General features: G+C 44.6%; 1 protein-coding gene across 2 annotated transcripts in view; it reads left to right on the forward strand.

The window, feature by feature from the left end:
* The window catches only part of CPSF3 (cleavage and polyadenylation specific factor 3), a 166,839-nt gene extending 141,434 nt beyond the window's left edge, over positions 1–25,405 (forward strand). For both annotated transcript variants that reach the window (XM_069235901.1, XM_069235902.1), the window contains 3 exons: positions 10,308–10,377; positions 10,931–11,027; positions 25,207–25,405. In XM_069235901.1, the coding sequence (XP_069092002.1) occupies positions 10,308–10,377; positions 10,931–11,027; positions 25,207–25,308 (269 nt within the window). In that variant the 3' untranslated portion in view covers positions 25,309–25,405. The remainder of the gene's footprint in view (positions 1–10,307; positions 10,378–10,930; positions 11,028–25,206) is intronic.
* The last annotated feature ends 324 nt before the right edge of the window (positions 25,406–25,729 follow it).

Consider the following 25,729-nt stretch of genomic DNA (forward strand, 5'->3'; position numbering starts at 1 on the left):
ACGCAGCCTGATTTGAAGTAGACCAACGATGCCAGCATAGCTCCCCAGCCCTCCAGAGACGAAGCCCACCTTGGACTTGCCCACTGTGTACCCTCCGACATCGCCTGCAGCCTCTGTATGCAGGCTCCTTCAACTGTGATTGCTCCAATGAAGAAAACCTGACACCTCCACACCGTCACAGAGGACCCGAGGTGTCCCCACATCCCTGAACATCCCCAGATTGTTGTTGTTGGTTCCCCCAAATGGATCCACAGTCCTCACGTACAGCATCTTTTCAGCTGGACTGATCCCCTTTGACTAACATTGTGGACTAGATGCTGTACTACACCTCTGCACTTGGCTGCCCCAGTGCTGCCTGGTGTGACCTGTTGGTGTGGCCTGACCCTTGCCCAATACTTGCCTTAAGTCCAGGAGATTGGTTGAGTAGGTTGCTGTACTGTACCTGTTTACCATCTTTGTTTTTCCTCCTTAGGAAAACATTGCAACTTCCAGAAATTTGTGTTGACTTTTCAAAACTTTAAAGAGTTTTCTTGTAAAACATACTTCCCTGAATGAATTGATTCTGGTTGCAAAAAATATATATAAAGATGCTGGTTATTTTTATAAATTGTTGTGGATCTTCTTGAGTCGTTAGTCTCATTTATTAACTGCGTGTATCTGCAAGTGTCTCAAAACAGCTCTCTGATAAGCCTAAGGCTGCTTGACCACACTACCCTCTAAAAAGAGCACATTGGGATTGATAGAGCAAACTCCTGTCCACTACTAAAGGAAACCCTGGACCCTTTGCACAATATATCTAATTTTGATATATCATATAAAGAGCCAGCTTCCTACAGGTGCCAGCCAGTGCTGATTCGAAGAGAGCTACCTCTCTGTCAATTTTTGACTGGCCTTTTTTCAACTTTTGTTGAATTCTTTTTCGAGAAATTCTCCTAGTGTTCAGGGATGTCTTCTGGGAAGACAGGTTTCAAGCCCTGTGGTTCCTGTCATGGGGCAATATCCATGAGGGATCTGCACTTCACGTGTTTGTGATGTCTGGAGCGCGACTATGACCCCAGGTTGTGCTCGGAGTGCCGGGCCATGCGTCTAAAGGCTTTGAGGGAGTGATAAAGCTGATAGAAGCCCGGTCCACAACTTTGTGCAGGTCCAGAGGAAGGTCCTGGGACTGATCACAGAGTCCGAAGCCCTCGTCATCCCACTCAAAATCCTCAGAGCGATCAGGTAAGTCTAGGCACAAGAAGAGCAAAAAGTCAAAGCGCTGTTTGACTTCTCATCCACGATGATGGAAAATAGTCAGTATGGGCCTTGTTCTTTGGAACTTGTGCCTGGGCCGACTCTGTGCCTACCCGAAATTCTGGGAGCCCGAGCAACCCTTGCCCAAATCAAAGTTTTATGAGGCCTTGCGCCTCATTTTTGGGCAGTCCAACCCTGCTGGAGCATGTTTGGTCCTGCGGGGATCAGAGGGGGCACCATCAGTTTTGGCGCTGGCAGCTTGGTTCCTTTCCTGGTTCTTGTCCACTCTTAGTTGTACCATTTCAACCCTCCTCCGCACCAGCCCTGATGCTAATGCTCCTGGTGCCTACTGGCAGTGCCATCGCCCTTGTCATCCCCGAATCCAACACGGAGCCAGCAGGAGCTTTGCCTCCTTGTTCGGATCTAGAGCCCAATTTCAGGGGGCTAGGTCTCAGGGAATAATGGGAGGGGGCGCTCGACCCTTTAGAATACTAGCCATATGAAGGTGAAATGGACTAGTTGCAAACTGGGGGTGAAGCCAGCAGGCTGGACACATCTCCAGATACTGACATGCTGTCTCCCTGCTTCCATTCATTGATGCCCTCACTGATGACCCCCTCCCCCCCCAGGCTGCATGCCCAACTGCTTCCCTGGCTAGGTAATCCAAAAGGTTGGACTAATTTGAGAAGAAGTGTTTTCTTCTGCCAGCCGTGCACTGCAGTCTGTGAACACCTCATGCCTTTTGGGCCGTTATTCCCACACACTGGCAAAGAAGGCCCGGGCTCTACTCTCTCAGGCTGTTGCTGATGGGAGAGATGCATCAAAGTTCACGATCCATTGTGGACTGGACATGACATACACGCTAGGAAGAGTGATTTCTACAACAGTGGTCTGGAGGTGACACGCTTGGTTGAGGACGTCTGGCTTTGCAGGGGATGTACAATCTTCTCTGATTGACATGCCCTTCGATGGCGACCGTCTCTGTGGAGACATGGCAGACTCTGTGCTCAGAGGATGCTTAAGCTACAGCCAGGTCTTTGGGGCCCGCATCGGCCCCTTGTCCCCCTCCCCCATCCCCACTCAGTCTGCCTTTAACCCCTTTCGTGGATACGTAAGGGATTACCAATCGTGCCAATTTCTGTCCTGCCACGAATGCCGCATAACCACTGCATGGCTGAGGACACAGGACTCACTGACCTTATGGGTCAGGTGGCCAGCGGTCCCCCCTATCCTCCCTGTGACCACCCCCCCAGCAGCCTCTAAACCCCTCTAGTCTGCCCTCTTCCACCTCAGCCCCCCAAGGGCCAGTTGGCAGCAGGATTTGCCGTCACTGGCCCCACTGGCAACCAATTACTTCAGACAGATGGGATTTGCAGATAGTCCAAAGGAGCTACTCCCTCCCCTTTGAGCACTCCCCTACATCCATGCCACCATCTTACGACCGAATGACTGAGGATCATTTGTGTCTTCTCACAAGGAAGTTGTAGCTCTTTTGGCCAAGTGAGCCATAGAGAGGGTTCCAGTGCCAGAAGTAGGCTGTGGTTGCTATTCCTGTTACTTTCTGGTCCCCAAAAAAGGACAAAGGTCTTTTCCCTATCATAGACCTGCGGGCCCTCAATCTCTTTCTCAAAAAGGAGAATTTCAAGATGCTTATGTTGGCTCAGGTCTTGTCTGCCCTAGACCCTGGAGACTGGATGGTAGCAGTGGACTTGCAGAAAGCTTATTTTCATATCCCATCCCTGTCCTGCCTGCCCACAGACGTGATTTGGCGTTCACTGTAGGCCACTAACAGTTTCGGATCACCCTGCTCCCGTTTGGCCTTACCAGCGCCCCTTGGGTGTTCAACAAGGTGATGGCGGTGGTTGCAGCCCATCTGAGAAGATCATGGATATTTGTCTTCCCCTATCTCAATGACTGGCTGTTGAAGGCAAGCTCGCCTCACTTCCAGACTACGGCGGACCTCCTGCATTCGGGGTTCACTATAAATGTGCTGAAGACACACCGACTCCCTCTGACACTCCCTTTCATTGGCAGTGTTCTGGAAACAGAGATATCAGTGTTACAGCCTCTACCCTGGATTTTTGTGAGAATGAGACTGAGGCTGGTGGGATGCATGGCCCCCTGCATCCTGCTAGTAACACAACCAGATGGCATATGTGGGCTCTGCATTGGGACCGGAAGATCCACTACGTGCAGCATCAGGGAAATCTCTCCGACTTGGTCCAGATCTTGGAGGGAGCTGTGAGAGATCTGCACTAGTGGTTAACAAACCGCGATTAGGCCAGAGGCAGGTCCCTCTCCCTTCCCCCCAACCAGATGTGATGTGTCACTCCTTGGATGGAGTGGCCATCTGGTAGTGGTGGAGATCAGAGGAATCTGGTCTCCATTGGAAGGAGAACTCCACATCAACATGTTGGAGCTCATTCCAATCCGACTGGCGGTGAAAGCCTTTCTTCATCCTAGCACGGGAAAGATTGTGCAGGTGTTCATGGGCAACACCACCACCTTGTGGTACTGCAAAAAGCAGGGTGGGGTGGGGTCGTGGACCCTTTGTCAGGAGGCTCTGCTCCTCTGGGCATGGCTTGAACAGCAGGGCATATCCCTGGTGGTTTAACATTTGGCAGGCTTTCTGAACACTGAGGTGGACAAACTTGGCCAAAAACTCCTAGAGGATCACAAATGGCGTCTTTATCCGGAGGTGGCACAAGGCCTTTTTCAGCAGTGGAGAGAGACTTGGTTGGATCTGTTAGCCCTGCTGAGAATGAACAATGTCATCAGTTTTACAAACTGGAGTTTCCAAGGCAGCAGTCTCTCGGAGTCGCATTTGTCTCAAGTGGAATTCAGGCCTCCTGTACGCCTTCCCACCCATACCACTCCTGCCCAGAGTTCTCAAGAAGATCAGGAACGACTGGGCCCAAGTAATCCTAGTGGCTCCGGACTGGGCTGCTTAGCATGTCTATCGATCCTTCGATCAGATTGTCCTTTCAGGAGGATCTTCTGTTGCAGCAGCAGGAGAGGGTGCTTCACCCAAACCTGTCCACTCCCCACCTTCTTGCGTGCAGATTGAGAGCTGGCAGCTGACAGCTTTTAGTCTGTAATTTAACCTTGCCAGCCTGGCCTCCATCCACCAAAATGGTATGTGTCTGTCGTTGGAAGAAAATTTAGACATAGTACCCAGACAATTCTGTTGAACCCATTTCTTCCCTTCTCTCTGAGCTTCTATTGTTCATTCTTTACCTTGCCCAGGGATATTTGTCTGCTATTTCTGCTTTTTTGCAGTTGCCTGATCAACCTTCCTTGTTTAAGGTCCCTATTTTACATGGGTTCCTCAAAGGTCTTACTCATCTCTTCCCTCATTCCCCATTCATTTTGCCCCATTGGGATCTGAATTTGTTTCTGACGTTTTTGAAAACAGCCTTCTTTGTGGCTAATACATCTGCCTGCAGAGTGGGTGAGCTGCAGGCCTTGCCATCTACGCTGTTTAACCTTTACATTTATCTTGACACAGTGGTGCCTTGCACTAGAGCCTAATTTCTGCCAAAAATGGTCACGCCTTTTCATTTATGCCAATCTTTCACCTTGCCTACTTTTTGCACACCCCCACATCCTTCTAAGGAAGAGAAGAGACTCCACCCCCTAGACCCAAATGGAGTGTTAGGGTGCTAACTTGATCATACAAAAAGGTTTTGGGAGGATGATTAACTCTTTCTAGGGTATGTGGGTGCAAAGAAAGGTCAGGCAGTGCAGAAGAAGAACATCTCCAGATGGATCATATTCTGCATTAAGATCTGCTACGCACTGGCCAAAAAGCAACCCCCTGAGGGTTTGCGTGCTCATTCTACCTTAGCTAAAGCTGCAACCAATGCGTTGGCACACAGAGGTCTGGTCCTGGACATCTGTGAGGCAGCAATGTTTACCAAACACTACTGCCTGGACAGTTGGATCCATAGAGACAGGCACTCTGCCCCTTCAGTCCTGCAAAATTTTGTTTGAAATTGGTTTGCAGACACACCTCCGGGGATAGTATTACTTGGCTATCTAGTCAAAGGTAAGAAATCTACAGCTAGACGTTTATCAGATGGACATGTTACTTACCTTCGGTAACTCCTAAACTGGTAGACACTATAGCTGCAGATCCCTTACCAACCCACCCATCCTCTCCGCAAACTGATTTCTAAGGACAGGGACTGCCCTTTCAGGGCTTTAGTTTTGACACACCAGTGTTCTTCATGGCTCTGCACTTCTGGCATGGAAAGCTGTGAAAAGAAACAGACGTTGGTGTGCCTGGGTGGTGCCTATGTCGGAACTGTGACGTCATTTCTGGCACAAATGATGGCAGTGGAGCCAATTGACGTCACCTACCAGCACGCATGGGTACTGCCCAAGAAAATCTTCCGAATCCAGTCTGTTGCTTGGAGAGAATTCAAAGGTGAGGAATATGCAGCTAGATATAGTCTCTACCAGGTAAGGATTTGTCAAAGGTAAGTAACTTGTTCATTGTACACAACTTTGATGGGGGCAAAGCACATGCACTGGGGCCTGGGTAGCAGAGTCCAGTGCAAAACATGCTGCTGTTTTTTAAAAGTGTGAGTTCAAAATTTGGAGGAACGATTTTACAAAAAGAGGTACTTTCCTGTAGGTATCATGTATGACATATACTGTTGTATGTAGTATCAATTTGAACCTTGTTTTGAAGCTTAAATGCCCCTTTTCACTGTCAACATTAATATTAACTTAACGTTTTAACTTTAAAAACTTTATTCAGCAGTATAATCGCAACCATAAAAGTCAATCACAATGCAAATAATTAAATTACTAGCAATTCGAAGGGCATTAAGCATTATTCTATGTGAACGTGTAGCAGCTTTCAGAAATGAACCAACTTTAAAAATCACTTCCACTGTCAACATTGATATTCATGCCTGTGCTTGTGGCATTAGCATGTGACCAGTGTATCAGGTCGTTCCTAATGCTTATCTCCTCAGTTGCCATTTCTTGTGCTTTTCTAAATCCAAGTTAGCGAAAATCAAGCATACTATTGACTAATAGTACCCACATGAAACTATAGCCTTAATCTATCGCTTTGTAAAGTGTAATACTCACTTGAATAGAGTGAAGTGGTAGAGTTTTGTTACTCAGAGTAATGATCATTGTGTTGTCAAGTCATGTCCCCCTATTCTCCAATCCAAGATACCACTGTCAAATCTACTCATTCTGTTTGTATATTTTTTCACTACTTTGTGAGAGAGTAGGACACTGTGCTTGGAAGCTGACAGGCACTTAGAGGGTGAGCATAATAATGAGATGAGGACATTTTAAGATTAAGGAGAAGGCGGAGGCTGAGGCTAGCAGCACATCTATTACTAGTGTGGCAATTTGTACTAAATTATTTGTGTTTCTAATGAGTTGGAAACCTTTTTAGTTTCTCTTGACTTGACGTAGAAGAGCCCCTGCTCCAGGTTACTGTGGAATTATTTCTATGATTTGAAATTAAACGTAGGGCATATTGATAGTGATTGCTGATTTACAGGAGCGGCGCTTTGCAGGGGCGGAGCAGCGGGGGGGGGGTTTTATTTTTTTTATTTTTATAAAACACGTTTCCTGCTGCCGCAGTCACCACCACTTCGTTCCTCTGCTGCGGGCACAGGCTCCCAGCCTGCCCTGAGGTCCATCTGAACACTGCTGTCATGCTGCTGGCAGCAAGACAGCAGCATTTGGATTGACCGGAGCGCCCAGCCAGGGCGTTCCAAGGCAGAGTGAAAGTCTCTGCCTGCTCTATCCAACCCAGCAACACAGCCTAGTGTTGGAGAGAGCCCAGTGCCAATGTGTGTTTGGCCAGTCCGAGACGGCTGGCCACACATACATGCACACTGAGGGGGAGTGCACAGCCCGTGGCCCCTCCCCTTTTACTATAAAATTATAATAAACAGTTTACTATTGCTGAATAGTAAAAGGTTTGCAGTGGCTGCTGCTAGTGGAGGTGCTGCGCCTGCTGATCTAATGTTTCCTGCATTCATGGAGATACATTTGAATGCACAGGCACTTTAACAAGTTTACTGAGATTTTGAAAGCTACATCTGACTCTTTGTAATAAAATACTTAAATCCGGAAACGCTGCCAACTCGTTTTTTACAACATTAAAAACATTTCGTAACCCTTCTTGCACATGCAAAATTGACTCTGACATTAAAAACCTGCAGTCCAAACCGTTCAATAAACACAGTCTCTCTTTCTCTTTTCCATATTGTCTTTTGGGACAGCTTTGCTCCACAGACCTGTAGGTTTGTTATTCAGGCTCATCAAATCTGACTCTCCTGACATGATCTGCCTGGTCTCTTTCCTGTAGTCATGTATATAGGTCCTATGTCCAGTGATCACCACACTCACGAATCTAGGTCTTTTTTTCTAGAGTGTTTCCCACACATTGGAATGCATTAGTAGTCCCCACCGCCCCCCAAATAAAAACATTTTTTTTAAAAACTTGACAGAAAACTACTGTCTTAAACTGCTGCCTTGCAAACTCGCCAAGCATGTAGTCGCAAAGTAACTAATCAGGTACCTTATAGACAACAACTACTTGAATCCCTGGCAGCTGGAATTCCATCCTGGTGGTGGTGCCAGCCATTCCATGAATATCAGAAATTGGCAGCAAGTGGCTGCCTAGTTCCCCTTTCTTACTGATCGTACCTAAGCTGTGACTCTTCTTCTCAACCCATTGTTTGTGGGGTACTCCAGGGCTCTTTCGTTTCTCCCATGTTTTTCACTGCTTTCGTATGTCCGTTTGTCCTCCTGATCATATCAATTGACTTTAAGGCTATTTCCTATCCCAATTAATCAAACATTAGATTTGCCGAGCTTCCAACTTATCAACCAGAATCATGGATGGCATGCAGTTTTATCATGCTTAATGCAAGCAAGTCTCAGACCCTAGTATGTGGAAAGAAGTGACTGCAGGCAAAATTCTGTCTGGCCTTGGACACTAGGAGTTGCACCCATCTCCTGTCATGAGAGTTAAAATATTTGGAGTGCTACTAGGTAACGACCTTCTCCCAAGTAAATGCTTTTTCAACTTCTTATTTTAATCTTCGAAAGTGATAGAGAAAATGCCCTTCCCCATTCACCCAGCCCCGATCACACACAGGCAGTCTATGCCTGTACTTTATCATGGCTAGATTATCGTAGCATCTTTTTTCTGAGCCTCTTTGAATTTTCCTTAGCCAAAGTGGAATAAACAAACCTTGGTTGTACTTGTGGCGTGCAGTGTGCGGAAATTTGATGATGTTACTCGTGTCTGAACTAAACTTATTTGGCTTCAATTTAAGCAGAGGATTACCTTTGAAGCCCTGTGTTATATGCGTAGTATTTTGTTTACACACCTCAACACTGCTTACTGCACTCCAAGGCTCATCGTCTATTTACCCTCCGTGTGAAGTACTCTTGCATGAGTGACCATTCGCTTCAATTTCGAGGCCCACAGCTCTGAATCCTCTTTCTCTGCATCTTAAACATTTCCTCACATATTTCGTTAGGGAGATCATTACAATCAGTGCCCCTTTGCTACCGCCTTTTTAAATTTCTCTGTATAATTTCTTTCCTTATTTTTTTTTTGTTCCAGAGTGCCAGGATGCCCATTTTGTGTAACCGCCTCTTTATAAATAAACAAATCAGTCCACCTGTCAATCAGTATTGTGAATCATAGGTTTCTTGTCATCCTCGGTCGTGTGTGGATGATGGAAAGGGTTCCCCTTAATTTAGATACGACAGTGGACACAGATACCAACTGTTCATTACATTTTATTAGCCCCTACTAACATTTCTTTAAATTGTTACCCTTAAATATAAGTGATACTAGGAGTTTTAGAAAATTCAGTAACTTCCATATTGCCTTTAAAACAATTCTGCGTTCAGTACTCCAATCCAGCACCAGGGCAACCAGCAGCATCGCCTACCTCGTCCCTCCTCCCTAGCTCAAATTCCCTTGGCGTTGCCCCATTAATCCTAACTGGCCTCAGGGTTCGTGTATATTTTGCGGATCCAGGAGTGGAGCTCTCTTCAGACCACATTCTCTCCAAGACCACAATCGTGTAGCTCCAGTCAGCTGAGTTGAAGGCCTTTTTGGTGCACAAGGCGAGCAGAACAGCTGGCTTCTGCTAGCCCATTGGTTCCCAAACTTTTTCGATCCCCGGCTCCTTTGACCTATTGGCCGTGTTGGCCACGGCTCCCCATTATGTTACTTTTTTTGGGCGGGTGGGGGAACGTAATCCCAGCCTGTACCTGTACCTACACTATTTACAGTTTGACTTCTTTATTCTCTCGTTCAGGTTCCTGAAAACCATTTATTTTAAACTATTTCTTTTCTTTTGTCATAGGGATATTATTAATGGTACTCTGGCGCCCTCCGCTGGTCACAATAATTAATGCAGGGGGTTTTGTTTCCAAAACCACGGTGAAAAGCTACCGATTAAAAGCACCTCCGAGTGGTTTCCAGACTGTGTGCGGCGCCCCTGGCTAATTTTGACGGCGCACCAAGGAGCCGCGGCGCACAGTTTGGGAACCACTGTGCTAGCCCGATCGCCTCAACAATCCCCCAAACAAGCCTTAAACCTTATGACGGCTAGAACACAATGGTATGAAGCCTGATTGATTGGGTGCAAAAAGTTTGTCACTCACTTGCCTGAGGCGGTTTGTCAGTACTTTACTCAGTGTTTAACAAAGAAATTGGCCTGTATGAAGCTCAGTGGACGGCTAGTTTACCTTCCTTATAAATGAACACTTTGGTAAGTGTAATCATTTTAAGTGTTGATATAATTTTTCAAAACAGTGATCAAAAGCATGACTCAAGTCATAGCATGCGGTCAGTGTTGCTGCAAAGAATAGCATTCATTTTCCTAGATGGTCATAATAATTGCTTATTTTCAGTACAGTAAAACGTGGCTTTTGGAAAATTATTAAAACGGACAAAACGAAATGAAATTCTTAAGGCACTGTGGTCTTTTGAGATGTAAATATTAGGAAATGCTATTGCTGATAAACCCTTGTCTAATACACAGTATAAATATCTTTATTTTTTTCAGCTGCGTTACACAAGATTCCTAAGACTGTCAACATGGAGGAGTATGCTAAGAAGCTGGAAATAATGCTCCAGTGAGTTTGTAACTTAAATTTAAAACCACTTCAACTGTTGCTAATAGTGTCTGTTTTAGTGTGTTTGTAGGTTGGAGTTCATTTACTACTTTGTGAAGGATGTTGAATTATTTACCTATGCAAAGGCTTTATTAGCAGAGCAGATTCTTTTTCTGTATTCCATTGAGAGCCCTTGACAAAGCCAGTGACCTTTAAATAACATTCTACCCCCGTCCCCTCTGCCCCCATACTCGAATAGAGCATGCTTGTATGGTAAGTGCAGCTTTTTAGAAAACACATGCAAGGTTTTTGTAACTCTAAAATAGTGAAACACTGAATCCAGAAACGTTTCTCTAGCACAGTGGTTCCCAACCTGTGCTAATGTAAGCATTAATACATTGTAACTGGGGGTGTGGCAACATGTGTTATCTGTCTTGTTTTGGTCTACGTTTCATTAATGTTTACAGTCCAGAAACTTTTTTTATACATAAAGTAAAACAAGTGAATGGTAGTCATCATCACTGTGTTTGGCAATTGCAACTAGAGTGTATTTTTTATTTTTATTTTATTTTAGAGATATCTTTGGAGATGACTGTGTGAGCTCTAAAGATGACTCTGTTTTGACGGTCACAGTGGATGGAAAAACTGCCAATTTATCATTGGAAACCCAGGTATGTAAGAAAAAGGGGACAAGCTACTACTTGTTATGGGATTTAATATATTATCATGTTTTGGAAATAAATTAAGCAAATACTCTGAAGATTATGTTGTAAGGCTTGTCCAGGTGACTGCATCGTTTACTGTTTACGAACTGTTTTGAAGAGAATACATTAATAAGTATGGAATGTGCCGGGGGTGAATGAGGCTTACCTGGTCATTAATTCTGCACCCTTCATGTTAGCTTTACCCTTCTTTCCTAAGCACTGCATTAGTTTTAACATTTGAAGTTTACTTGCATCACAACTCAAGATCCAGTATGAGCATGCTTTAAATTGTGGTTAATAGTTTCCAAGCAAGCATCTTCACTTCTGAATCCGGCACTTTGAAGTCTCTGAATTCTTAGGAGACTACACATGTTTTGAAAACTGAAGACTGCGTTTAGAACTTGTTTTCTTAGTTTGTAGCACATGTAGCTGTTGTGTACATTTTCTGCATACTCCTGTCATCTAGTAATGAGCATGGATGTTGCAAGTCATTTTTCTTCTGAGTAAAAGGTTTCCTTTTTAAGTTGGCTCATCATCATATCTCGAAGCACACAATACTCTAGGACAAAGACTCCAACTTATCCTGGTTAGCCGTGGTAATTGGAGTCTAGAATGTCATCTCGGAGGACTGTGAATTCAGAGACCAGCAGTCTCCAGGACTCCCAGTAAAGCCCACACCATGACAATACTGCATCTAAGCCATCTATGCCATCATGGTTCATCCACCTGGGGTTGGACTTCGGCAGAAGTCTTGACTCCTGGTCAAGCACCCACTTCAAGTTTGTGGTGAAAAGGCCTCAACACTCGCCATCAGCCACTGTTCCTGAGACCAGTATAGCTAAAAAAAAAAACTGTGTGCTCCAGAGAAACCCTGCCACTAGCTGGCAGAGCCTAGATATTGAGGAAGTCCTCTGCACAAAGCTCCTGAAACCCCTGCATTTGGATCTGAGGTCCGTGCCAGTGTCTGGTTGCGAAATAAGCACTACACCAACTTTGACAACTATTGAGACACCATGATAGAGAAACCGCCAGATGTTGGACAGAGATAGATCTCCATGTATCCTGTAACAGAAGGTGTACTTGCCCAACACTAGCAGCACACGCCAGAAGGTAAACATAAACCCAAAGAAAAGGAAGATCACTTTTGAAGAGGCCATCTTTGAGTACCTTTAGAGCATTTCCCTTAAAGTGGAATGAACTTGAGGATCCCTATCTGCCACCATCCCATTCTCACTGTCGCAATTAACATCACATTTAGTAGACACTGATTTGGACAATAATTAGGTCATCGACATCCTCGGCCATTTATGTGGAGTTTTCCCTACTGAAGATGGAGATTACCAAGTGCATAATTATAGTGTCATCCCACTAGAAGACCGTCTTTGGAGCAGTATCCTGTGGAAGAGAAAGATTACTTTTTGGTGGAGATATTCTCCAAGACTGAATGCTCAGTCCAGAACCTCCCCATGACCAAGTGTGCCGTTGAAAACTCCAAGGAGCCTGTAAAAAACAAGGGTTATGACCCCAACAGTTGGGGAAAATGGACAAGGTAGTACCAGGGGATACCTTTTACATTACAGACTAAGTACACAAACGTTCCCAGATGCCCATACAGCTAAAAAAACAAAAGCAAAAAAGTAGGATCTTTCCAAAGCGCACTGGAATGCTCTACCACTGGACAAGAAGTTCACGGTTGACCTAACCGGCAACACAGTGGTGCATTGCCATTTCAGTGGGGATTTTGTCTAGGTATGGCAAGTACCACTGGGAAGAGATGTGGAAAATGGTGAAACACCTGCCAGAGGTACATTGGAAAAGAAGCAAGAAATAGTTTCATGAGGTGAAAATTATGCCCAATCCCAACATCAGATGCACACTGAGTTTGGCCTAACCTGCATCAACAGAGACAAACTGTATTGTTCTACTCCAAAATTATGCTTGGTTCAAAATCTATAGCTTCTGTCCTGAACTCCACAGTAGCTGCTAATTGTCCCCTTTGACGGATAACATCTATGTGGTCCACAGGTGGGCAATTTTCTGGAGAAGATTCAAACCAGCAGGCCTGATTTTCAGTGCTAGGAGGCAAGAGGAGGAACTGTGCCTACTATTGCCAGACCGAGATGCACTATTTACCAAACTTGACTCCTTACCTTGTAAAACACACTCCTAGACTTCATCAGGAGTTGAAACGCTTCACACTCCACACCTGTAATCTGGTTCTGGCCATGCTCCTGTCCATTCCCATATCGGGATCCTTGAGTAGCCTATAGCCTACCTACTAACAAAGGCCATCCATCTGTCCTATCCCCTGCACACAGTCAACAACAATACAGCCTCACTGATACATGCTATCACACTGCATCCAAGCTAACCCTAAGGTTAATCAGATCTCAACGCCCCATGCCTAACTAAAGCTCGCTCTCTGCATTGCATCACTCTGATTTCACAGATGTCTTGCATTGTTTTCTAGATTTTCAGTGCGCTATTAAATAATTATTAGCTGTTCCTTTAACGTTATAATATGGCTAATGCATATGCCTCTCACACAGTAAAGGGCATGTGTAGGAAGCTGGCGCTCTATGTGGTACACTAAAAAGAAGTACATTGTGCAGAGAGTCTAGTGGATCCCCAACTGGTTTACAGAGGCAAAAGTAGATAATGCTAATGCTCTCTTTTTTTGGTAGTGTGGGCGAGCAGTAAGGCTTCTCAGAGGGCAGTGCTAAGCATTTGTTGTAGTCACAGAGGCTATAAATGAGACACACACTCAAAGAATAAATCCGAGACCAGATTAGAAAAATAACGCTTTTTATATATGTTTTGAAAGCAAGAACTTCGTTCATAAGTAAGTACTGTTTTTGTTATGAATTTTCACAGCTAAGTAAAACATTCAAACCTCTGTGCTTTTACGCACAATGCAGTCCTATGGAAGGAAAATTCTGTGGTGCACAAAGATAGTCAGTCTGTTTCAGGGGTTCACCTTCTGGGTTTTTGACGTGTAGTGTGCCAAGGTCCAAAATACTACCAGCAGTTCTTTGGGAAGTGCCCGGGTTTCAATGGGAGCGGGATGATGGAGAGGTTGTAGCTGGGCATGCTGCAGTGAAAAGGGGGGTCAGGCACCTGGAAACAGGATGCCCTGGGGGACTTGGGGACAAGTCCAAGTGCTCCCAAACGGGGGTTTGGGTCGCATATAGCCCTGGTGAAAAGGGGCACAGCTGGTTCTTCGGTACCTGGGTTGGGTGGCTCAGGTGCAGAATGGTCAGGGCAGCTGGTCTGGTGCGCAAAGATACCCCTCTGGGTTAGAGGGCAACAGCTGACGGGCAAAATCAGGACTGCTGGGCCACTCATGAAGTGGGCCTCAGTGGTGTTGATGCCCCTCTACGGTTGCTCTGTCCTGGTGCAGTGGGAATCTGGACAGGCCACTCACTGTTGGTGCTTGGTGCAGGGCGTCTGGTACCCCGGGAGTTGGTGCTGCAAAGCTCCATTTGGTCCTGGTGTCTTCACACTTGGTGAGGAGACAGATCTGGTCCTCCGGAGCATAAGTACCTTCTCCTGGTTGTCTGTGGTGTCAGTTGGGCTGGAGAGCTTCTAGTCGGTAGACCAGACTCCACTAATCGGTGCCTGCGGTCTGCAGGGAAGTAGCTACTTTACTCCAAGGGAGACTGGCAGCTATTTTCGAGGTGCTGGTAGGCTACCCAAGGCTTTGGTAGCTCTCCAGCTTGCATGCAAGTCACCGTCATGATTGTCAAGAGAGTTGCAAGCAGGCAGGGTTTCACGCCAAAAGTTCACAGATCTTCTGTTGTTCTCGCCAGGCAATTACTTTTCTTTGTTCTTCTTCTCTTGATCCATCAAATCTAAGTTCTTGGGTTCAGGGGTGCCACCTAAATACTCAATTTAGGGGCATTAAGAAAAGTGCCGGGTAACCGCCAATGGATTGTCCAACTTTAGGGCGACTACACCCTCTCTATGACCATTTCTGGGTGGGAGTGGGCATAACCCTGACCCTAGAATGCGAATTCCTTCCAAAACAAGATGGAGGAATCTGAAAAGTGGTGTCCACATCAGCTAGTCCACCTTAGGGGTGGGACTGCCATGATGGGGGCATACCTCCTAATCTTACTAATTTTCCCGCCTGTCTTGCTGCCAAGAAGTGGGTCACAAAAGGGGGCTGGTCATTTCCAACATCTGGAGAGATCTGGGTCGTATAACAAAGGCGGCTTGGCTTTTGAAGCTTCCGGTCCTTGAATACACATCCTGAATGGAGGAGGTCTCAACACCTCTGCCCAGAGCAGGCCTTGTTGCTGGTCTCCAAGAGCATAGGCTTTTCCCTCAGGAGGTCAGAAACGTGTGACTGAACTGGTTGAGACCAGTCCTTCAACACACTCGCAGTCGGTAGGTTTTTAAAGGATCACCTCTAAGGTGCCCTCTGGGTCCATATATTAATGAAATCATCACTGGAATCAGTGAGGGTTTATTAATACAAGGTGTTTGATACCAAACATCCCTATGTTCAGAGAAGCCATCATGGAGCTGGGAAACCTCTTATTGACCAGTGTCCAGTACATTTATTTATAATGGCTTCCCTGTCAACTTACTATGTCCAAGAACCGACAAAAAAGGCATAGCAGGGCTCATGCAGATATGTCCTCACGTGATATAAAGCACCCCGCCTTAGGGCTGGAACCCCTTCTGTAGGGATGACTTACAAATATCATGTGCAGTGGTAGAGGACCTGGCACACAGGTCTGTGTGACAGGTCATGTTTTCGCATTTGTCTGCACCAAGACACGCAGCCTGCAATGGCAGCACCATGCATGTTTGAGGGGTCCCTTAGGGTGGCACAATTCGTGCTGCATCCCTTGGGGACCTTCTTTAGTACCTCAGGAGATGGGTATCAGGGGTACCATTTACTAAGGACTTAAACAGAGGGTGCTAAAATGTGTGCCCATGGGTGGGGGAGAGAAACAGCTGTACTATTGTGGGAGAGAGATCTGGCACTGGGGATCTGGTTAGCAGGAATCCAGTGCACTTTCAGTCGAAATCACATCATGTACCAGGCAAAAGGTAGGGGTAACCCTGTCAAAAAGGGTCACTTTCCTACAGCATCTATTAACCTTGTAGCAACATTTTACACTGATAATCTCCACTCTAACCTAACTGCATATGTTATGTTATTTGAATGGAGTGATAATTGTCACCCTACCTATCTGCATAGGTTATGTTGTTTGAATGTCTTATAAATATCTATAAATAATAATGAATACAAATAAAAGCTAATCAAAATATATTTAAAAAAAAGGCAAGATGAAGAGCCAAATTTGCAGCCACTGTGCCTTACTTTCCAGCATGCTTTTCAATATCCCTTTCTGGAGGGTCAAAGTTCCAAGCCTTACCAAAGAGGGGAATTCTGGGCCAATGGCTGTGCAAAAAGCAGAGGAGCATAAGGCAAGGGTTCCTCTATGTCAGATCACTGACTTGTACTTAATTTACCACACAACTGCTATTGGGGAGGAAAACTGTGTTTGAGGTGTTTATGGCTGTAGATACACATGTTTAGCATAATCCTGCCATCGATTGATGGGTTTGGATGTGTGCAAGTTGTTTTTCTTCTAAAAGTCTTTGAAGTCACGAGGTAGTGTGACTTCTTCTCCTGTTGGGAATGTGCATGGTCATTGACTCCATTGTTATTTATTTATTTTTTTTTCCTCCATTGCATTCGGAGGTATGCTTCTCTGCTCCGGTTTGACACAGGTGTCACTTCTTTTTCTTAAGCTTTACCATTGGTATTATTTTGATTGCGGCCTCTTCTATCTTTGTCTCTTGACTGTTCATCGATTTTGACGGTACGAACAGAGTTACTCTGGGCCTTACCCTTTGGAGCGGACCTTACATCTTTGGCGTTACCACTGCATCATGTCTACCCAGGATTGGAACGGACACCCTTTCGCTTCTGTCCTTGATGCTCCACCAAGTACTTGCACGCCAGACTCCATCAGATATGTAACCTGTGCCTCTCCTCTGAACACGATAAGACCAGTGCGAGACTTGCAGATCTTTTCAGTCCAAGAAGATGCTGCGTGATTGTCGAGCTCGACGCCTCGGAATGTCCCACCGCAGGGTCTAAGAAACAGCAAACTCAAGGACCAAGAAGAGGTACAGGCTTGGGCATCAGCAGCAGATGAATGATCCTTCTCCCCCAACAACTGTTCCAGCTCTGTGATTAAAATCCAGGATCTCCTACTAGGTCAAGCCGCGAGTAATCTGCCCCCTCCCCCTCGACCCCTGGAGACCACTATAAAGGGTCAACTACTTACATCGGGCCTTAGTCTGCACTGACATGGCATAGAAAAAAAACGGTACAGGCCGCACGCTTCTGAACCGATGACTTCTGCATCCGAGCCAACCCAACCATCGGAGCCAAAATCATTGTCGTAAAAACACCATTCGACGTTGGCTCCAAAAATGCCTGCCTCTGGTCCAAAACAGTCAGCACCAAAACCTAGTGGCACCGAAAACTTCAACAGCGGATCTGAAAACATTTACATTCCACAAACCAGCACACAATTCCGGGCCTGTGGAACCTGTGTTTGCAGGAGGAGATGGACTCCAGGCAAAAACATATTATGATTCATCCAGACGCTGGACTTATCGCAAGACCTTCAAACACTGGTTCACAGCCAGCTAAGAGACAGCTGTCCTTTCAAGAGGCTTTGGATACTCCACCGCCAAAAAAGCATAGAAAGAAGTTAGACAAGGCCACAAGTCAGGTGCGCATCAGCCCACCACCTACTGAGCACCACACACATTCACCACCGGGTTTTAATACCCCATGGTGGCCAATTGAGTGGCATTACTATGGGATCTGCAGCAACATAAAGAAGGGGTGGGCGGCTAGCATACTACACGTAGGAGTAAGGTCTTGTCCCCTCTCTGCACCCCTGAATAATAGCGATTACAACTGGCAAATGTTGGTGAATGACTCCTGTGGCACACAGTGCCTCTCACTGAGAGGAAGACTTCTTGTATACTTACCGATGCACAAAATTGTTAATATCACATGACCCATGTTTATGTTGTGCTACTTCGTTTCTCCCCCTTTTTTTATGCTGGACAAACCTAACCAATGACCCCTAATGTCACTGATATGAATCTGTAATATGAATGGACTCAAATTGAGTTAATCACAACTATCCATGTATGCTGTAACTATATATGATGTAGGTATACATGTAGATGTGAAAAGATAATATAAATAGGCTAAAAAATGTCGGTAGGTGAGATTGCTCTTTCTCTGCAGTCCATATTTGGGCCTTATTAGGGGTGCAACTCAGTAGTGCCAGAGATGTAAGTGGGTGGTGCCAGTGGTAGATTTGGGCAGTGCCGCTTCCTAAAAAATTTAGACACCACCACCAACTTTTTTTTAAGCATAGGGTATTATTTATCAACAATTTATTCACTTTTAAAGCAACCACTGTCTCCAATGAACGAGCTAGTGCCTTCATCACGCACTGCTAATTTAGTAAATGTAAACCACCCATGACTACAGCCACAATCACCCTACTGGTTGATGGAGGTTTTATAGTTGCTGCAGTCATCTTTATGCACTCCCACGAAAACGTGAAACGGAATCTGAGTGCTGTTAAGTCCTAATTGGGAAATCTAAGCACAGATGGGAGTAACAAAAGCAGAATAATGTAAAGATGTGCATCTTTTTCATTGTACTTGTATCTGGAAAGTTTATGCCCCAGCATCCTCATCAAAGAAACTTTATTCGATTGATTTTAACAATCATAAAAGTCATTATGCATAAAACAATTTTCAGAGAAAAAAGGAAGAAAGATGCAAATAGTAAAATGTATATAAATATGAATACAAACAGGTAAGAGAATAAAAAAGTGGTAAAGGTTAATAAGCAGTTTGATTAAGACATGTAAGGTAGTCTCAAATATGACGCTTAAAAATCTCGCTCATTTGCCTCAAAACATGATCTGGCCTTAATCACTGAACACAGAAACAAGGCTAATCCATTGCAGACCATAATAGACGGAAGGGATAAAAGTTACAAGAAAGCTGGACGACATTGTTTAAAATGTATTCATTTTAAAAGTGGTATCACAAACATTTTCCTAGAAGTTGAATAATATTTACAAAAAAATCAGGGGAAAACTAACGAGGCGATGAAAAGACTCTAGTCTCAAACACGTAAGGACAAACCGGTGTCTTGGGTTCAGAACATTACATAAGTATGGTTCCATACCGTTCGTTTGCTGTATCATGTGGTTCCTCCTGACACTATATTTATTTGCCTCCGCATCCCATCTCAATTCGGCCAGGTGGGTGAGGCAAGTGTTTTTCAGGTCTTTCCTGGAAATTGTTTTCAATTCGTCTGGACTAAAATACAGCCCAGGGTGGCCTAATTTGATAAAAAAATGCTTTATGTAATTTAGCCATGGGACTTTAGACAAATAAGTAAGTGCTAGGGCATCTGCTATGATAGTCCTATTCAACCTCGCAGGGTCCGAGGTCCATACTTTATGCCAAAGTAAAATTGGTTGAACACGAATGAGATCTGTAAGGTATGTTACTCCCATTTCTGAGTGGCATACTACTGTTGACGTTGATTGCGGGACGCTTAGGACTGTTTTAAGGAGAGCATTTTCAGTCAGCTCTAAGGTAGTGCAGTCCCGGTAGCCCCAGAGTCCAGCCCCGTACAGTGCTACTGAGACGCATTTCACATTGTAAAGAGTCATCATGTCTTTAGGAGTTGCTCTCACCACCCTTTTAGAAAAGTTTTTTATCGCCATAACGTTTTTTTTTTATAAGTTTTCTTGTTTTTATGGCTTGTACCCATTTACCTTTGTCATCGAACACAATGCCTAAATACGTGAATGTCCCTGTGTCGGCTAGTTTTGCGCCTTTTAAATCTATATGGCAATTTTTGTGCGGCTTCTGGAGTATGTCATGGAGAAAGTTTTAGTGTGATTGATTTTAAGGCCCAAGGCGTCCATGCAATGATCAAAGGTTGTTACTAGTCTTTGCAAAGCGACTGGGGTGTGGGCCATCAGGACAGCATACAGGAGCGCCGGGATCTTCCGAGAGCCTACTTGTGGAAGATCACCACAGGCATCGGAAAGAGTCCTCTCTAGGCTATTAATATATAAAGTAAACAGTAGGGGAGCTAATACACAGCCTTGACGCACCCCTCATTCAATGGGGAAAGGTGAAGTGCATTCCCCCTGACGCCCATAGCGGACCTTGGTGTTTGCCCCAGCGTAAAATTCCCTAATAAAGTGGACTATGGTAGTGTCAACCCCCATTGCCAACAAAATGGGCCACAGTTTTGAATGCACCACACAGTCGAATGCAGAGGTTAAATCGACAAATGCAAGGTATAGGGCTCCGGGCTTGGCCCTTGTATATTTGCCAAGTATGATCTCTAGATTAAGAGCCTGTTCCGTTGTCCCTATACAAACCACAAACCCATATTGTAGATCAGAGAGGATATGATTTTCCTCTGTCCAATATTGTAATCTGTTTAAAATGATATGTCCCGCAATCTTTACAAGTGTGTCAAGCAGTGAGATGGGATGATAACATGCGGGATTATGGCGATCTCCCTTTTTATAGATTGGAATAATTATAGACTCAGCCCAGGTCGGGATGAAAGTAGTTGAGCAGCAGGCGCGTAGCACCTGCGTCAATAGTGGACCCCAGAGAGGCACATTAGATTTATAGATGTCAACTGGAACTCCATCTGGGCCTGGGGCTTTTCCACTTTTACTTGCATTGATAGCGTCAATAACCTCATTTAGAGTAAATGGTGAGATGAGGTCATGAGAGTCTAGTTCAGGGAGATTTGTTTCCAGTGCCGAATTTTCTGAGGAGTATATGGCAGAAAAGTAGGCAACCCACTCTTCTTCCGTGATGGCAATTTCAATTTTTGGTATTTCTTCATCACATAGGAGCGGGGAGTTCACAATTTTCCAGAATTTGACATTATCATTCCCAAGGCTTGCATCTTGGAGGGATTGCCATGCCTCATTTTTTAAGTTCTGTTTTCTTTTCTTTTTGGCATTTTTATACTCCTTCCTCTTTAAACTTAATTGGCATTTGTCTGGGTTTTGTAGACTTAAGTGGCATTTTAGGTTCTTACGAGCTTGTGTGCATTCAGCATTGAACCAACCTTTATCCTCCTTCGATCTCGATTTGCTAAAACTTGCCTTAAGAGACTGTTTTATACCAGCCGTAATTACGGTGAAGGCCTCAATACAGTCTCGTGGACTCATGTTATCTGCAAGTCAAGTATTAAATTCTTTAGCATAATTAGTCACTAGTTGTTTCATAAAACCTGTAGGCTCAGTGTCGGACCACCGGATGTTGTAACCATTTCTTGCTCCCAGTTCAATACTTTCTACTATCTCTTCCATTTCCCTGTGTATGAGAACGTGTTGGGGAAATTTGAGACTTACGGTTTGAGGGTTATGGTCGCTAAGTATGGTATCTTGAATGTCGTAATCAAGTACATAAGGGAGAAGGTTATTGGATAGTAAAATAAAATCAATTGTCATGTTGGCTTGCCTACCGTTAAAAGTGGGTTTCAATTGTGGTCTACCATGGATCAGGCAGTTGCACGAGATAAGGTCAAGGCTAAATAGAACTTCATTCAGCAAGTTACCTGAGTTGTTGTGTATCAAGTGTAGTGAATCATCATCACCATCAGGGGCATAAGGGCAGTGGCCCTTAGTCAATCTAGGACACAGGTATATGTTAAAATCGCCTCCCCACACAATATAAGATTGATTATTTGAGGAGTCACATGCTCGATCTATATCGTCCTGGAGGAGGTTAAGTACTGATCGGAGATCTTGAAAAGGTACATTATTATAAAAAATAAATGACCACCAGTTATGCAATATTTTTTAGGTCACATGTAATCACTTGATAAAACATATTAGATGTAAAAGCAATGTCCTTGATTATGTCACACTTGTTGGATATAAAGGTACTCAAACCGTCCTTAGCCCTGCCCCGTGCAGAAGGAACGCAGGGAGTATGTAGTGTCCTATAGCCATTTATGTGAATCGGGTTCACAGACCAGGTCTCTTGAAAGCACACCCAGGGAAAACGCTGGATATATTCTAGCCAGACCTCATTCTCCAGCTTAGATCAGAGGCCAGCCACATTCCAAAATAAAAATGAGAAATGATCTTTACGCATTGTTTTAGCCTGGCCCGCAGGGGGCTTATCAATTGTCTGTGTTTTCCCTGGGATGATATTGCTTTCTATGCGTACGAGAGGAGTCAGAGCACAGGTTTTTTTGGCAGGGCTCTTGGAAACCGTTCATCATTGGCAGATTGTCTAAAGGAAGGTTCCATGTCCAATCGTTCTTCTCCAGTGTCTGCTGCGGAATAGTCTGCACCCAGGTAGGCGAGGTCTGATGTTTCTGTAGGGTACTTGAGCCTGGAAAGATCAGGTAATAGTCAGTCAATATCTTCCATGCTGAGCCCCCAGAATCTATTTGCAGTAGAAATCGTATATTGCGACTCAGGCCTGGTTCTGTGGTCCTCAAGACGAAGGCCAGGACCATCATGGCCTTTAATGCTCGTGTAGAAAAAACCCAAGGGGAGAAGGCAATGCCATGGTCAGTAATCTGATGTGGGCTTAAGTTTCTTAAGATGTCTTTGACCAGCGTAGGGGTTTTGAATGAAAGAACTACGCAATCGCCCTTGAATATTTTATAGTTTCTACCCACCCATTTCACCCTTCTAACCATCTTAATGTCTTCAATGAGTTTATTTGTCAGGCAAGGTTTCAGACTGGTTGCAATCCAATTCAGGGCCTTGACCTCAAAGCTGCCCATGATTCCCCCCGTGCTCCAGAAGGAGTGGGAACATTGGCAAGAACTGCTACATAGGGGGTTGCCGCAGGCGGGAGGTCAAGTATATCTCTCCCAGTTAAAGGGGCACCCTGATAAGCTTTAGAAATGGTTACGTGTTCCCCTCTTTTTGGCGACTTTTTGTGGGATTGGACATTTCCAATTCTATCAGGTGAGACACAAGGGTCGACTTGTCTTTGGATAGTCTGAGAAATGGGTGGTTGGGTCTGATGCATTATAGGGGGGCTAGCATTAAAATCAGTATCATGAAGCTGTCGTGTAGTTGAGGTTAATGGTTTTGTTAGTTGTGGATTCAGTGTTTTAAACAAATAGTCAATTTTTCCCTCCAGTTGGGTTAGGCGTTCCATTACTTGATCAAAGCGTGTGCTAACTAGTTTTTCTAAAGCAGTCAGTGGCTCTGCAGCACTAGTTTTCCCTTTATCTGTATGGAGTTTATTCTTATGGTCAGGTTTTTCGTTTTATGGGCGAGTTTGAACGATTTGGATGATTACATTGGGTTGTGCTTTCGAGGAGCCATATCTAACATTCACAGGCGGCTCTTGTTTAGATACTATGTCCTTCCTTGCAAGTTGGGGTTTCCTCTTACGTTTTGGTGAGGGAGGATGGTCATCACCATCTGAAATAGAATCAATTGTGTCTTGAATACAGCCATTAATATTTTTAGTCTGGGTTTCACTTTCAAGAGGCTTTGCCGGGTACTCAGGAGTTGTTGTTAAAGGGGGGGGGTTATGGGGTACTAATGGCCTATTCTGGGTAAGTATTTTTCCCTCAACATTGGTAATCTGTTTGTCGATTTCCCCCATAGCTCCTGAGATAAATTTCAAAATAGAAGTATGTATTTTTTGGAGCGAAGTATCATTTACGCTAGATTGCTTCCTTTTTCCCATTGTTACTAGCTGCCTTAAGCACAAAAATGCTATAGTAGTTGACTGCGAGATAGGAGTTCACATAGGCGGTGAGGTAACTAACAAATGTTTATAGGGAAATGGAGGCGAGGAATGGTAAATGGATTTATCCCTGTATTTTGGGAATTTTTTTAAAAGGGGAGAGGTGCAGGCTTCAAGAATATGATCACGGGGAGTCAGGGAAGAAAAAACAGTACCTGTTTGGAGACTTACGAGCCAAGTCCTGAGTTTACAGGCAAAAATCTCAGGGGGGTGGCCCAGCCCAGCCTCTGCCGGGCCCAGGATGGGCCCGCCTTTGGCCCGGGCGCCGCCCGCGCGCGTCCCGCGGAGCGGGAGCGGGAGGATTGTTTTAAAGGGCTCCTGCCCTTCTTTACAGTGCCGCCGCCGCCGCCTCCTCCACTGACCAAAGCGCGCTTACTGGCTCATCTCCGCAGATACAATGTACGGTTTGCACAGTTGCAAGAGACACATCTACATAACACTGAGATTGTAAAACTGAGAAGAAGGGTGAGGGGCAGGGGTATGTGTTTGCAGCTACATTTATTTTAATAATGCAAGGGGAGTGGTGACGTGGATTGCAGAGGAGATCCCTTTCATGCAACAAGCAGTACTGCTGACCCAATGGGTAGATATGTAATTGGGGTTTACTATGGATTTGATACTAGTTTGATAAACGCATATGCCCCTAATGTAGACAAGGCATTTTTTTTTCCTGAAGTGATGAGACTAACAGAACTATATGTACATATACAAATTGTGTGGGGGGGGACTTTAAATGTGTGCAGGATTGGTATTTGGATGAACACCACATGTCCCTCCACACTAGGCCTTAAGCTCAATATGAACGCAATACTAATAGCTGATAGCTGGTAGACGACCTACACTTATTAGAGATTTGGCATCCTCTTAATATGAAGGATCAGACCTATCGATGTTACTCGCATGTACATAAGGTGCACAGACGATTCCTAATGCACCACTACACTCAAGCTGCTTCAGTTTACTCCACATATCTTCCACCTTTGGGTGGAAAAAACTATTTGAGGTTGTGTCTTTGTCCTGGTAAACTGCGAGTTTCTGGACGGGGTCGTGAGTCACCTTGAAACCAAAACATGGTACTCTGGAAAAAAAAAAAAAATACTTTCAATTTCTACACTCAACACAAGATGGTGGTAGTGTGCAGACCATGTGAATCTACAGTACTACAGACTGCAATCCAATAATTACGGGTGAGTAACACTTTCCGTTTGTTGCCTGGTAAGCCGGACTTTAACTAAACTTGATTTTGTGCGTTGCAAAACAAATGTTTGTAGTTTTTTTAATATATCTATGCATGTCTGTCTTTCAGACTGTTGAATGTGAAGAGGGTATTGACGAAGATGAAACTCTACGGGAAATGGTGGAATTAGCTGCGCAAAGGCTGTATGATGCTATGAATCCAGTGACATGATTGGATCTGTCCAAGAGAGATCACTTTGAGAATGTAAAGAGTCCTTACATGAGAACCTAATTGTGTGTTTTTTTTTTTTAATAAAATTATAAATGGTTATTAGTGTTCTGTTATTTCTCATGCTGCATATTGAAAATGTCTAATTCCTGTTAATATCCCAGATATATTAGAATAAACTTGTAAAAGCCTCAAATCCCTGATTTAACTTTGAGAAAAAAAATACATATAGCTAGCCTTTTTACCTTCAAAAATATGGACGTGGGTTTTATTAGCATATTCGTAGAAGAGAAGTCTTTTGAAGACCACCCGATGTTTGTTTTTTGATGTTTGGAGAGCTAGTTTCAACGTTGTGGGATACTGAGAAGCACAGGGTCTCTCGCCGCCTCGCTTGAGAGGAAAACGAGAGGATGAGGAGAGGACA

The sequence above is a fragment of the Pleurodeles waltl genome, chromosome 5 (genome assembly GCF_031143425.1).
Source record: "Pleurodeles waltl isolate 20211129_DDA chromosome 5, aPleWal1.hap1.20221129, whole genome shotgun sequence".
In the NCBI taxonomy this organism is placed as follows: domain Eukaryota; kingdom Metazoa; phylum Chordata; class Amphibia; order Caudata; family Salamandridae; genus Pleurodeles; species Pleurodeles waltl.